Source organism: Botryllus schlosseri, chromosome 11 (genome assembly GCF_051294905.1).
Source record: "Botryllus schlosseri isolate E-star chromosome 11, Bs_hap1, whole genome shotgun sequence".
NCBI classification, from domain to species: domain Eukaryota; kingdom Metazoa; phylum Chordata; class Ascidiacea; order Stolidobranchia; family Styelidae; genus Botryllus; species Botryllus schlosseri.
In genome coordinates this window covers 21,049,470-21,062,133 of record NC_137246.1, presented here as the reverse complement: position 1 = coordinate 21,062,133, position 12,664 = coordinate 21,049,470, and the positions used below count along the sequence as shown (strand labels likewise).

Here is a 12,664-nt window from a genome sequence, read left to right as displayed (position 1 = left end):
TGCCGTAAGTTCGCTTGCCACATATGTTTATTAAAACATTCCCGTGACTATTAAAATTTTCTGCTTACCACGTATTACATTTTAGGTAACATGCAACATTGCGCCTCTTTTGTCAAATTCGTGATATCGTAAATACTTTATATGTAGGCCGAAGATTTTAACCCGTATTAAAATATGTCATACGTGCAAAACAAATCCTTACACGTGAAGATAAGTTCCGCCATGCCCACCCTTTTTACCATAAATAAGAAGGATTCACAGCGATTGGAATTATCTATCCCGTCCGTCAATTTCCCAGTCGCGATTTGTGCTGCAGGCTCGATCACGCTGGCAAGATAGAAGAAACGCAATTTCTTCAAATCTTGAGAACATTTTGAAAAATTGAAATTCAGTTGAAGTATAGCGATTTTCAAGATATGTCAAAACTACTTCAAGTGAAAGAAGAAAATAAAAGCCAGAAAAGTACCCATCTAAGCAGTTAGTAGATTCGGTCGAGGGGTCGCATAAGCCTCCTCCTACAGGTACTTTCGTAATTGAAGGGTGTATCGCTTCGCGACAAAAGCGGAAAGTGTAATGAGCCAAAATATATTCCACCACCATGATACAGGGGCTTTTTCACGCAGTTCTAACAACTTCACTCACTCTCAATGACACGAACCCATCCCAAAATTAATTTCTACTTTTCAGAATCGAAACATAACCCCTGGAGAAACTATAGTGTAAGTAGGCTAAACTTATACTCGAGTACTTGAAAAAATTAGTAGAGGTACTCCGTAACTGACCAACTCTGTCAATACAGGTTTAGGTTTCAGTGTTAATTTCACGATGTGTTAGCTCCTACAGAACAAAATGAGTATAGGCCGATAGCGTCATCGTGTGGTTCGTAAATGGCACATAGCCTACATTTTCAAACGATTGAAAGCACGATCTGAAAGAGAACAGATAATGTGCACCATAGCACCAATAAAATGTCGTCGAGTTGACCCCATTTTAAACGTAAATCTTGTCTTCAGGCATACGCGCAGTCATATATTCTAAATCTTCGTGCAATGCGGTATTAATGCCACCCATTATAATAGTATCGGATATCGTTTGCTATTTTGTCGCGCAGTCAGGCGTGCGAACCAGCCTGAAGCGTATTCATTCGTTCGATCATGCGAACCGTAGAAAACATGTTGGTTAAATATTCTTCTTTCATACGTAGACACAAGCAGTTCAAGAGTTGATATATTAATAACGAGCTAGTTACGGTCGAGGCAGAACAGCGATTTCAAACGTACGCGTCCAAAAGTTTCAAAGCACGACCATGAATGTGTCCTACACATTTCTTTAGGTATTGCCTTGTTGCTTATCAGTTTGTATATTCTATTCCTAAAATGGATAGCTGGCAAGGAAAAGTGGCGTTGGTGACAGGAGCGTCATCTGGTATTGGAAAAGCGATTGCCCTAAAACTAGCATCGCACAACATGAAGGTGATTGGGTGTGCTAGAAACATGCGAGCACTGGAGGCTGTCGCTGAACAGGCAAAAGAGCAATGTCGTGGCGAAATTGTCGCGATTAGGTGCGACGTTGAAAAAGAACAGGATATCCTGGATTTATTCAAATTTATTGATGAAAAATACTCCGGTATCCACGTTCTCATCAACAACGCCGGATTAGCGCACGACTGTCCGTTGCTGTCCGGCAAGACAGAAGATCATCATCATCATCATCATCATTGGTTTATTAGCAATTTTATCAGTTCAATACACCACAAAAAATGCGATACAATGAAAAGACAGGAAGATGTCGAAGCGACAAGGAGTAGTCTATGGAATCTGACACCCACCTTGGCCTAGGCGATGTAAAGAGGAGGCATGCACACTGAATGAAAGTAAAGAAGATAGTATAGAAAAAGAATGCGACAAGAAATAGGGCGGCATGTCATGGGAAGCGAGATCGATAGGTCAGTCGTGGTCCGGTAATCTTGAGGATGGACTGTATTTATTTAGTAGTAATTGTTTGTATTTCGACTTGAATGTGGACATGCTCGTCGACTGTCTGATGGCCGGCGGGATACTGTTCCACACATCAGGTCCGGCATATTTGATGGAGCGATGATCTTTTCGGTCGATCACATGATATTTGGACGACGTGGACGCGCGTGTGTTGTACTTGTGCGCTTTTGATTCAGAGGTAAAGAAGTCATTGAAATATTCGGGGCAACGACCGCAGTGAAACTGATACATAAACTTGGCGATTTCTAGTTTCCGCATATCTTCTATGTTTAGGACGCCAAATCTCTTCAGCAGCGACTTATTGGATGGGCAGCCAGGCCCTTTTGGAGCCCTAGCTATGATTCGGAGTACTTTATGCTGTAGTTTCTGCAGTGGCTTGAGTGCAGTTTTACTGGCAGCCCCCCAACAGAGGATGCCATAATGTAACTTCGATTGGATTAAGGATTTAAAGAGTATCAGAAGAACCCATGCTGGCATGAAGCGCCCAAGGCTGTAGAACAGGCCGCACTTCGGTGATAATTTAGTTTCTAGGGACTGAATATGACTCTTCCAGGACATGTTCGAGTCCAGTAAAACTCCGAGATATTTGGCATTATCTGTGTTGGAAACGGGCTGACCAGCGATATTAACGGTTAGGTTATTTTTTGAATTTACTGTCAGCAATTGCGATTTCGAGGCGTTTATGCAAAGGTTGTTCTGGGCCGTCCACTCATGGACTTTGGGCATTTGGTCACCAGTCAGGGCATCCAGCTCTGCCGTCGAAGATGCGGAAGAGAGGAGGTGAGTATCATCAGCGAACAGTGTGGTGTTCAGTGAGGAGGTTTCAAAAATGTCGTTGACATATAAGGTGAAAAGGACCGGTCCAAGTACTGAGCCCTGGGGCACACCACAGGTCACCGGGTGAGGAGAGGACAAGGTGTCTGAGATCGCAACCATTTGTTGGCGTCCAGTGAGGTAACTTTTCATGAGCTCAAGTTGTGGGCCCCGAAGTCCGTAACGCGCCAATTTCGAGATGAGAATTTTATGATCTACGCAGTCAAACGCTTTTTTTAGGTCGAGAAAAATGCTACATCCCACATTTCGCTTCTCTGAGATATCATAGTACTGTTCGGCCACTGTTAGGAGGGCATGAGCGGTTTGGTGTTTGTTTCGGAAGCCAAATTGTTGAGGGGAAATGACAGACATTTTGGCGAGGAATGAGGACAGGCGGGAGAGGAGCAACTTTTCGAATACAATCCCGATGCATGGGAGAACGGATATCGGACGGTAGTTGGTGACATTAGTTCTATCCCCAGCTTTGTGTACAGGGACTACTCTGGCTTTTTTTAGATAGCTTGGGTAGACTCCATTTTCTATCATGAAGTTGAAAAAATGGGCCATATATTGACCGATATGCAGGCTTATCATTTTTAAAAACCATGATGGGATTTGGTCATAGCCGTCGGCCTTGTGCGATTTCAGTTTGTGGATGGCTACTTCTACTTCGTATTTGGATTGGAACCAAATGCTGGCAGTCAACGTACTGGCGCCTACGATATGCAGCCGCGAAGCCGTCAAACTCATGACCAAACACGGTATTGACGACGGTTACATAATAAACATCAACAGTACTTCGGGACACGCTGTCGACAACCGGCCTGCTGCGCACTTCTATCAAATGACCAAATTCGCCATCACCGCTTTAAGCGACGGCTTGCGACGCGAGCTAGTCGGCCGAAGCTCTCGCATTCGCGTGACGTCAATATCACCGGGGCATGTCGAGTCGGACTTTGTAAATCGGTGGTATCAGCGAGAACCCGGTCGAGCCGCTGAATTGCTTTCCAAGTTCACGGCAATGCCGGCGGAAGATCTTGCCGAGACGGTTGTGTACGCGCTTTCAAGCCCGCGGACATTGAACATATGCGAACTACTCGTGAAATCTGCTACTGAATACTAATTTTACACTGAGTAAACGTGAATTAGTATGTGTCTGCTCAATCTGCAGCCCTGCATACCAGCGTAATATTGCATTTGGTAAACGTAATTCCCTAGAGGCCAGTACCTTGCAATTCAACCCGTCTACAGTCGTATACTCTGACTATCAAGTTACCCTTAGTTACCACACTAAAGGCGTTCAACAAGCCGTATTCCCATAAGCATGTATTTTTTGAAAAAGTAAAGTAATCAGCTGCATCCATGCAGGAGGTTATTCAAGTGCAAGAATTTAATATTAGTAGTGAAATCATACACGGATCTTTATCACGTGTTAAACATTGATTTTTAAACACCAACCGCACAAAGTAAAAACCCGGCATAAATTTCAGAAGTCCAATAGCCGAGAAGTCACATAAAAAGGAACACCATAATATGACTTCAACGATATGATGTGTAGGTATGGCAAGCAGGCTAACACGGGCATCAACAGTGCAACAAAGTTTGTCTAACGTCTGGCATTCGTCAAAATGTCAGTATCTTCTGCATGTAAGAACTCACCCACGCACTGCAGATACCATTGCAGCAGCATCAGCAACTGTTCCAAGTACAGTAAAATAATGTTCAACCAAGAAGCACAGCAGCAGAACATTCGAATCAAAAGTAGTTCTTAAAAATCTAACAGACACAAGCAGTGAAACGTTGATTACTTTTTCCTCCTTCGCTCGGTCTTAGTGACCACGCTCGATGGATTAAAATCGACTCTCGATTTCCTTTTCAAATCATTATTTTTCAGCAAATGATCGCTTACAAGTTCTCTCGGGCCAGGAAGTCGGAAGTTATACCCAAACTTCAACAGCGTCGTACTCTGTGAAATGTATTTCACCATATCACTCTCCACTTTGTTGCCGAACTGTGACCTCTGGTTATCTACTTTGAGATGTGTGATAACGTCGTTCTGTTCCAGGCTTTCGAGGATACTCTTGATACCGTCGCCAGACATGAAATTGCTTTCAACATTCAACACCAGCAGTACCCTGTTTATATTTAGCATATCACCGACAGCACGTGCTACTGCGTCGTTGCTTCTTGTATTGACCAAAGAAAAGGAAGTGACGTAGCTATTTGCTTTTAACGCCTCGCAATACTGTTGCAAAGTGTGAATCGGGATATTTTTTATGTTATTCAAATTGACTTCGGTAAGGTCGGGATCATTGTCTTTTATTCTTTGCAGCGTTTCCTCCACATTGGTAGGATTCGGCGGTTCATTCACGGGGGTCGATTTCAATTCACACTTTGTGACGCTGGAAAATCCCGATTTATTCGCGATGGTGGTTGATTTCAGAGAACTGTAAAACTGATCGGTGCTCATGATTGTGTGCATACCTAATATGGCAGCTATATCTGTTAGTTCCGCTTCGGACGCGTTGTCGAGTGCTTCTTCCAACTCGGGATCAAGATTTGGAGGCCGCAGCGGTTGTTGATTTTCAGACTTGCTTTCCACATAAACTGCACCTCGTTTCACACCTGCTTGGTATGGAACTATATCTTCGACGTCGTCGATAAGCTTTGCTTCGTCTTCCAAATATTGGAGGAGGGACTCTCGATTAAGCTTTCCGGTCGGCGCTTTCTTGGTTTGATCTTTCTGCCGCATGCTTGGAGGCAGGAGTTCATTGTCGGGGTCGAGTTCTTCCAACTCCAAGGTGAGCTGTTCAATTTCGTCTGCATTAAGTCCCGATAACAGAGCATCTTCGTCTACCGCTATATACTTTGCTCGCTCCTTTTCTCTTATCGCTGTGAAGTCATCCATTGCTTCAGTCAATACTGCAGAGGTTAATCCAATTAATGAAAGGCTGCTCTGCTGGATGTTAAACATTACAAATAAATAAAAGTTAGCAAGAATATTTCGATGTAGTTATTTCAATCACGACACTCATCCATGTCTGTGCTACAAGGCATTGAAAAACCAATTGTAATGATAAATAGAAGATTGTTAGCTAGCACTGGCATAAAAGCTGAAATCTGACTCAACTAGTGCAAATTTTTGTCAACAGTTTATGAACGAATCCGTGCAAGTCCATGAATCCATAAATACTCATAATCAGTGAATACTTTGGAATTTTTTAACAAAACAATACAATCCGTCCCTACAGAGAATATGAGATAAGAATTAAAAAGGTCTTTTAGTCTATACAAATTTCAGTAAGGCATGGTATATGATACACACTGGGCTATTATTCAAGCAACTATGGGGCGTCTGCAGGAGCTAATCCTCGTTAATGTTAATGTTACACTTTCCATCATATACAGAAGTCACTGATTCAGGCAGCGTAACCAGCGAAATACACATAGCTTTTCATTTATGAGAATAATTTTCAAATATATCATTCGACAGAAACCCAATCCTAACAATCCAGTAAGCAGATTACCTCGACACCTGTGAACAGTCTGACATCAACAGCCCACTGGAAACCAAGGGATTTAGCCATACATTTTGATCACATATAACAAGAACGTCATTAACAACTCATCGATGAGTCAACCTTGCAACTGTCAACAGACTTTATCACACCGTCTCCTTTGTCCTCTGTAGGAATCAAGGTCAAAAATGTTCTCCTTTCCGAATGATCTTAAACATGTTATATTTTGTGAAATAACACAGATAACAATAACTTCAGTGTGCGTGACAATAAAGTAATAAAGAGCTTCCACGTAGGATAAACATGTAGCAGTAGGCCTACCTCGATTCTCACGAGTCGCGACTACCGTACTATTCGAGACGGGATCTGTTCCGGCAAGTAGCAATAAACTGATCTTCGACTATATAACTGAACACAAACTCGTTGCGAAATTTTTCATTGTTATGATTTCGCCATATAAGCACCAAGCGAACTTTTCTTCTAACCGTTCGTCATCGCCAACACCGAACCTTTTTGTTAATGAATGAACTGCGAATCCAAACAGAGTCCGGCTTCCTCCAAATAAGGTGTGTGATATATGATCACTAGGAGCGCATCAGCATAAAGTTTGGTTACTTCGGTTCCGACGTTACTTTCTTTGCCTTCGTACCGTACCGAAACCAATTGATTTAATCCTGTAAGTGACATTTATGCGTACTTTACTGATGGCACTGTGTCAATACTACTTTGGGATACCCACTAGCTCTTGAGCGCTTTATCTCTATAAACAGGAGTATCCAGTTGCGGAAATCGTTAGATGGCGCTGGCTCTAGAGGCAAAGTCACAAAAAGACAAAAGCCTAATGTTTGTTTGTTTGTTTGTGGTATTCATGATATTCGACTACTATGGTCAATTTTCATTGGTCATTTACGCACCAGACCAATTTTATTCATTTCCGTATTCCGACTTGTAACCATAGGTGGTCAGTAACGAAGTACTTCTACTTTTTCGAAGTACTCAAGTAGTTTTCCTCTACTTCTGGTACTTACTCAAGTACATATTTTTTTCGCTACTTCCACTTCTACTTCGTAATATTTTGTGAACTACTTACTTGCTTTTCGCTATTTTCAGTTTGTTAAGTAGAAGTAGTTTGATCTCTCAAGATAGATAGCTTAAGGAATTTCGAGGCTGTTTTCACGTAGTACCAACATTTAATTTACATAAGAGTCATGAAATAACTAGAATTTTCGTTGCGCTTCGCGCACAGTAGATTTGGGGTGACAAATCTGTTTTAACGAGAGTAGACCTATCGCTGAATATAATTTAGATACTGGGGGGGTTTCGTTCACACCGCATGGTCGTCTATACCAAATATTTCATCACAGTAAGTATGCCCCCCCCCCATAAAGTTTTGAAACTATCGTTTCGCAATCTAACAATAACCTATTATACCTACCAGCCCATGACGTGTCCTAATCTGGAAAAGCGGACTTTTACTTTTTTTAACGTTAGCCCTAGCTGTTTTAGCAGACCGCCGTTGAAACTTTCTGGACAAAAGACATGAAATATATTTTACGCTTTTAAAAGTAGTATTTGTATTTTTTTCAATTACGAGTATTATACGTTGAGTTTTAATTATTGTTTCAGTTCTTTTGTCAGGAAAACATGCATGTCGAAGTATAAAAGCAAGTGTAGTAATGCCTTATATTTCCGAAAATGAAGCTATACACTACATGGCATTTCTATGATCTGCCATATTTCTAATTAATGTATACTAATCGCACAAAGTGTTAAAGCCGTATCCGGCACAACTTCTCCGTATTGCTCTTCGACTGAACTATTGGGCCCTATAATATGGGAGAGACGCCATGCCATGATATTCACAGGAACGGTGTTCAAGTAAACAAAGAATTAGCATCGCATTTCCATATCAATGGTATCATTTACATCTCATTATGTTGACGACTGCTTATTCTGTCAAAAATTGACACCTCCTGGGATGCATCAATATGAAACAAGCTCTCTACAAATTTCGCGTAGCTCCGTTTGCTGCTTTTGACAGTCCATGCGAACGAATTACGATCGTTTTCACAACTACTTACTTACTTGAGTAGATTTAAAGTCGGTCAATTCTACTTCTACTTCAAGTAGTTCTAAGTTGCTGATGAAAGAAGTACTTCTACTCGTACTTGAGTAGATTTTTTTAGTCGCTACTTCTACTTCTACTCAAGTAGCTTTCTTGACTACTTTGACCACCTCTGCTTGTAACACGGTCCACTCATAGGCTTTCATGAGACAGCGCTTACACGGATGAGATGACGAGGAGGAGCCTAGATAAGCCTCCTACACTTCGGTAGGAATTCTGGAGTCGTACTCGAACCCTCAGCCCATTGGTGTTGCAGCTGTGGATTATACCACTACGCTATCTCGCCACAGAAACCTACTTTACTACACCAACTGTATAGGGTACACGTACGTACAGTCGTAAAGTGTCCAAGTGCACACGATTGTAGGCTACATTGTACTTGTACGTACATTGCACAAGTAGAGTCACACTGTGTACAGCTGTGAGTTATACCATTACGTTATCTCGTCACAGAAACCTATTGTACTGAAGCAACTGTATAGCCGGGTACACTTACAGTGTCCAAGTGTACACCAGAGTTGGATCAATTGTAATTAGTAATTGAGCTGAATGTAAATAATTTCATTTCTTCATGTAATTGTAATTGTAATTGAAGCATTTCTATTTTGTGTAATTGTAATTTGATCAAAATTTTGCTCAATTACAATCTCAATTACATTGTCATGGAAACCTGACAATCACAACATAAAATAATCATTTAATCAATCATTTATTCGTCGCACCAGTGAAAATCCGGAACGAGCCAAGATGACGACGAGGGGCCTTGAGGCCTTAGTAAACAGTCACCACATGTAATAATTAGCCTATTTACATCGGTGTTCTATGCGTGCTGTACTATAACTAGATAATTCAGTCACGCTAAACTGTTTCCCATACTTCAGTAGCAGCAGAAAACTTTGTGAATTACAATATAGGCTAAACCAGTTATTCTCAAACTGGGGGCGTGCCCCTTGGGCGGCGTGAAAGCATCTGAACGGGGCGCGACGCTCCAGTGAACTGAAATCTTTTCTGCGCTTGGCCCGATTCACCTCTGTTTTATGGTTATTGCTCGGTGTATAGTCTGAATTTCGTATTGGAGAATTCTCTCATCATCAGTCATAACCTTCCATACCATCAAACTATATGTAAGGATAAAGGATTGCATGTGCTATGACGATAAGGGGGGCACGAAATATTCACTGTCATAAAGGGGGCGTGTCTAAAAAAGTTAGAGAACCAGTGGGCTAAACTAAATCTTAATATTTCAAAAATGGATGAACAGCAAATAAATTCTTCTGAAACCTGTGCTGAACCATTTCCTACACCACAGTCAAAGATTTTTGTTAATCTCTGACCAGTACCGAGGCTTACTGCAACAATAGCAAAAAAATTCAAGTTTCCAACCAAGGCTTCATCAAACTTCATCACGCATTTGTAGAGATGTTATCCCAATCTTACCTCCAATCTTGGCCACATTTACTGGGGCCAGAAACTTTTCGAACCCTAATGTTCATCAAATGCAAGCTAGCAGTTTCCGAGCAAGTGAAAATGTAAATGCGAACCAAAATATTGTAATTCTTATCAGGAGGTTCTTTCCTTTTGCGTTTATTTTAATTTCACGCACCTTATCGGTATCATCTTTATCGCTGACGCCTTACCAATTACATTTCATTATCCTGACTCAGCTCTGAGTAGCCTAATCGTTTGATTACATTTCATTGACCGTCCTGTAGCCTATTCGCAGTTAGTCACTCAAACCCTTGATTCTTAACAGCCGCTTGAAACATTTTTCTGTGCTTGTAGTTTTCAGTACTCATGATTAGGAATAGTTCGAACACGTTCGAGTTGTATTCTACATATCAGGAATGAAACATGAATAGCTTGAGATTGTTGCTAATTACATCTCTACGGTTGTCAAAGAACACCTCTTTACTGAATCAATTACCTGTTTAAAAGTATTGTAATTGTAATTATAATTGTAATTAATTACATGTTTAACAGTAATTGTAATTAAAATTGTGATTTGATATTTTTAGCATTGAGTAATTGTAATTGTAATGTAATTGAAATATGCAACGAAGTAATTGTAATGGTAATTGTAATTGAATTGAAATATTGTAATTGATCCAACTCTATTGTACACAATTGTACATTGTACAAGTAGGCTACACTGAGTACAGTAGTGCTGTTCAAAAATAACATATTTCTGGATTCGAGCCCAGCAGGGATATCCCTGTTCCAGCCATTCACTGATTAAATTGTCAGGTTACCCTAGAAAAAAACGCTGCACACCTAATTTGGTCTAATTCTAACGAGTATAAGCCTCCGCAGATCCAATTAAAAATTTTAAATTGTTATGGAAAAATAAAATAAAAATAAAATTTTTTCCGTCAACCCCATGAAATTGTTGGGTTGTCTTCAAAGACGATGCAAAACAAATTTGACTCAATTCCAACTTGTAGAAGCGGAGTTACTTGAGTTTTTCGTTGATAATTCTCGGGTTATCCTTGATTGGTGGATAATCCGAGAATTATCAACGAAAAACTTAAATAACTCCGCTTCTACCAGTCAAACTATTGTTGTCATGTTGTTTCTTTCCTTATGGTTTACGCAAGACTTGTAAAATTTAAGGGAGGCGACACTACAGGCTTAGAAATTTTCAATTGAACTCTCGAATCGAGTTCACAAACGTTTCGCCCGTAGCAATAAATGCCTGGTGATCAATCGATTCGATGCATCGCTTTTTACATTGTTTGTGAATTGTTTAGAGGAAAATATAACTCAACGATTACACTGGTCTACACGATTTTTGCACCCGGACTTCATTGGGATAATTATACCTAATTTGGGGGCGCTGAATACGACGTTATTTTGCTCCATCACGTCACGTATTTGAAATAGTATATATGTTGAATATTTCTACTTTTTCGAGGTACTCAAGTAGATCCCTCCCCACCAACCCTAATATAGCCCTCCCCAACCCTAATATCCCTCCCCAACCCTAATATCTCTCTCTACCAACCCTAATATCCCGCTACACATCCCTAATATCCTCGAACCGTAATCTTGGGATGCCCTTAACCCAACTTTAGGGTTACCATTCGTCCTCTTTTAGCAGGATTTGTCCTACTTTTTCAGGTTGCTGAAAATGTCCCCCGAGGACGCCTAAATGTCCTCCTTTACAGCTTTTAGAGCTAAGATAGAGGATAGATTCGACTGAAAATGGGCATAAATGACGCTAAATAGAAAATTCGTGGTTCGACCTTCTTTTTTATAGGTCAACCGACGTAAAGTGTGAAAGAAAAACTGTATTGTTGGTGTGGAGCCGAAAACTGTTTTTTAGTCAACCAACCACAAAGTCGGCAAAGATTTACCATTTCTTCGGATTTTACTCCAGTATTCTAAGTTCGAAAATTTTGAAAACGTGTCCTCCTTTTCCGATTCCAAAATATGGTATCCCTACGCAACGTCCCAACCTTAACCCTAACCCATGCACATTCAACCCTAATATCCCTCTCCCCAACCCTAATATACCCTCCCCAACCCTCCCCCAACCCTAATATACCCCACCCTAATATCCTCCAACCCTAATCTTGGGATACCCACCCCAACCCTAATCTTGGGATACCCACCCCAACCTTAAGCCTATAACCCGCCTCCAACCCTAATATCTACATTCTACATGCCCTGACCTCTGTATAATAGCCGAATTCACCGGTAACCGGAGACGCACCATATCGCCACACAACAATAAACTTCATTCGATAACCTAAATTTCATTGTGAATCAAAAAGTCGTGTTTGTGACTTTTTGTGTTGTGGCTCTTTTAAAGCGAATAATTTTGATATGCGACTCGCGCATGAAGCAGATCTGCCCACCCCTGCTCTAGTACAAACCGATCGTATCCAACATGAATCCTGCTCTAAACCTGGGTATGATTATCCGCTCTGTGTATTCTGATATGAACCATATGAAACGCCGCCAGACATTGATTTAAGTAATTGAGACTGCTGAGATGTGCATTGTGCATGTGCAATTTGTGCATGCAGTTTAGTTTCTTAATAATTTATTGAATTCAAAGCACCAGAAGATTAAAATAAAATGAAGTGATTGGAAGGATTCAATCAGTCACACATCTTGGCTTACCCTGGAGCATACGGATAAGAGGCACGAACGTAACTACACGGAATTAAAAAATTAAATGAATATGACATATAACAGCACAAGCCATG

The 12,664-nt window shown here is 40.9% G+C and overlaps 2 protein-coding genes across 2 annotated transcripts; one reads left to right on the top strand and one right to left on the bottom strand.

Annotated features, from left to right (window-relative positions):
* The first annotated feature begins 1,178 nt into the window (after positions 1–1,178).
* LOC145450222 (dehydrogenase/reductase SDR family member 11-like) lies at positions 1,179–3,999 on the top strand. Its single transcript, XM_080328726.1, has 2 exons — positions 1,179–1,697; positions 3,493–3,999. The coding sequence occupies exons 1-2, from the start codon at positions 1,311–1,313 to the stop codon at positions 3,931–3,933; spliced, it is 828 nt and encodes a 275-aa protein (XP_080184852.1). The 5' UTR covers positions 1,179–1,310; the 3' UTR covers positions 3,934–3,999.
* A 122-nt stretch (positions 4,000–4,121) lies between these two features.
* LOC145450215 (tropomodulin-1-like) lies at positions 4,122–5,820 on the bottom strand. The gene has a single exon (XM_080328722.1). The coding sequence runs from the start codon at positions 5,782–5,784 to the stop codon at positions 4,615–4,617; it is 1,170 nt and encodes a 389-aa protein (XP_080184848.1). The 5' UTR covers positions 5,785–5,820; the 3' UTR covers positions 4,122–4,614.
* Positions 5,821–12,664: the final 6,844 nt, after the last annotated feature.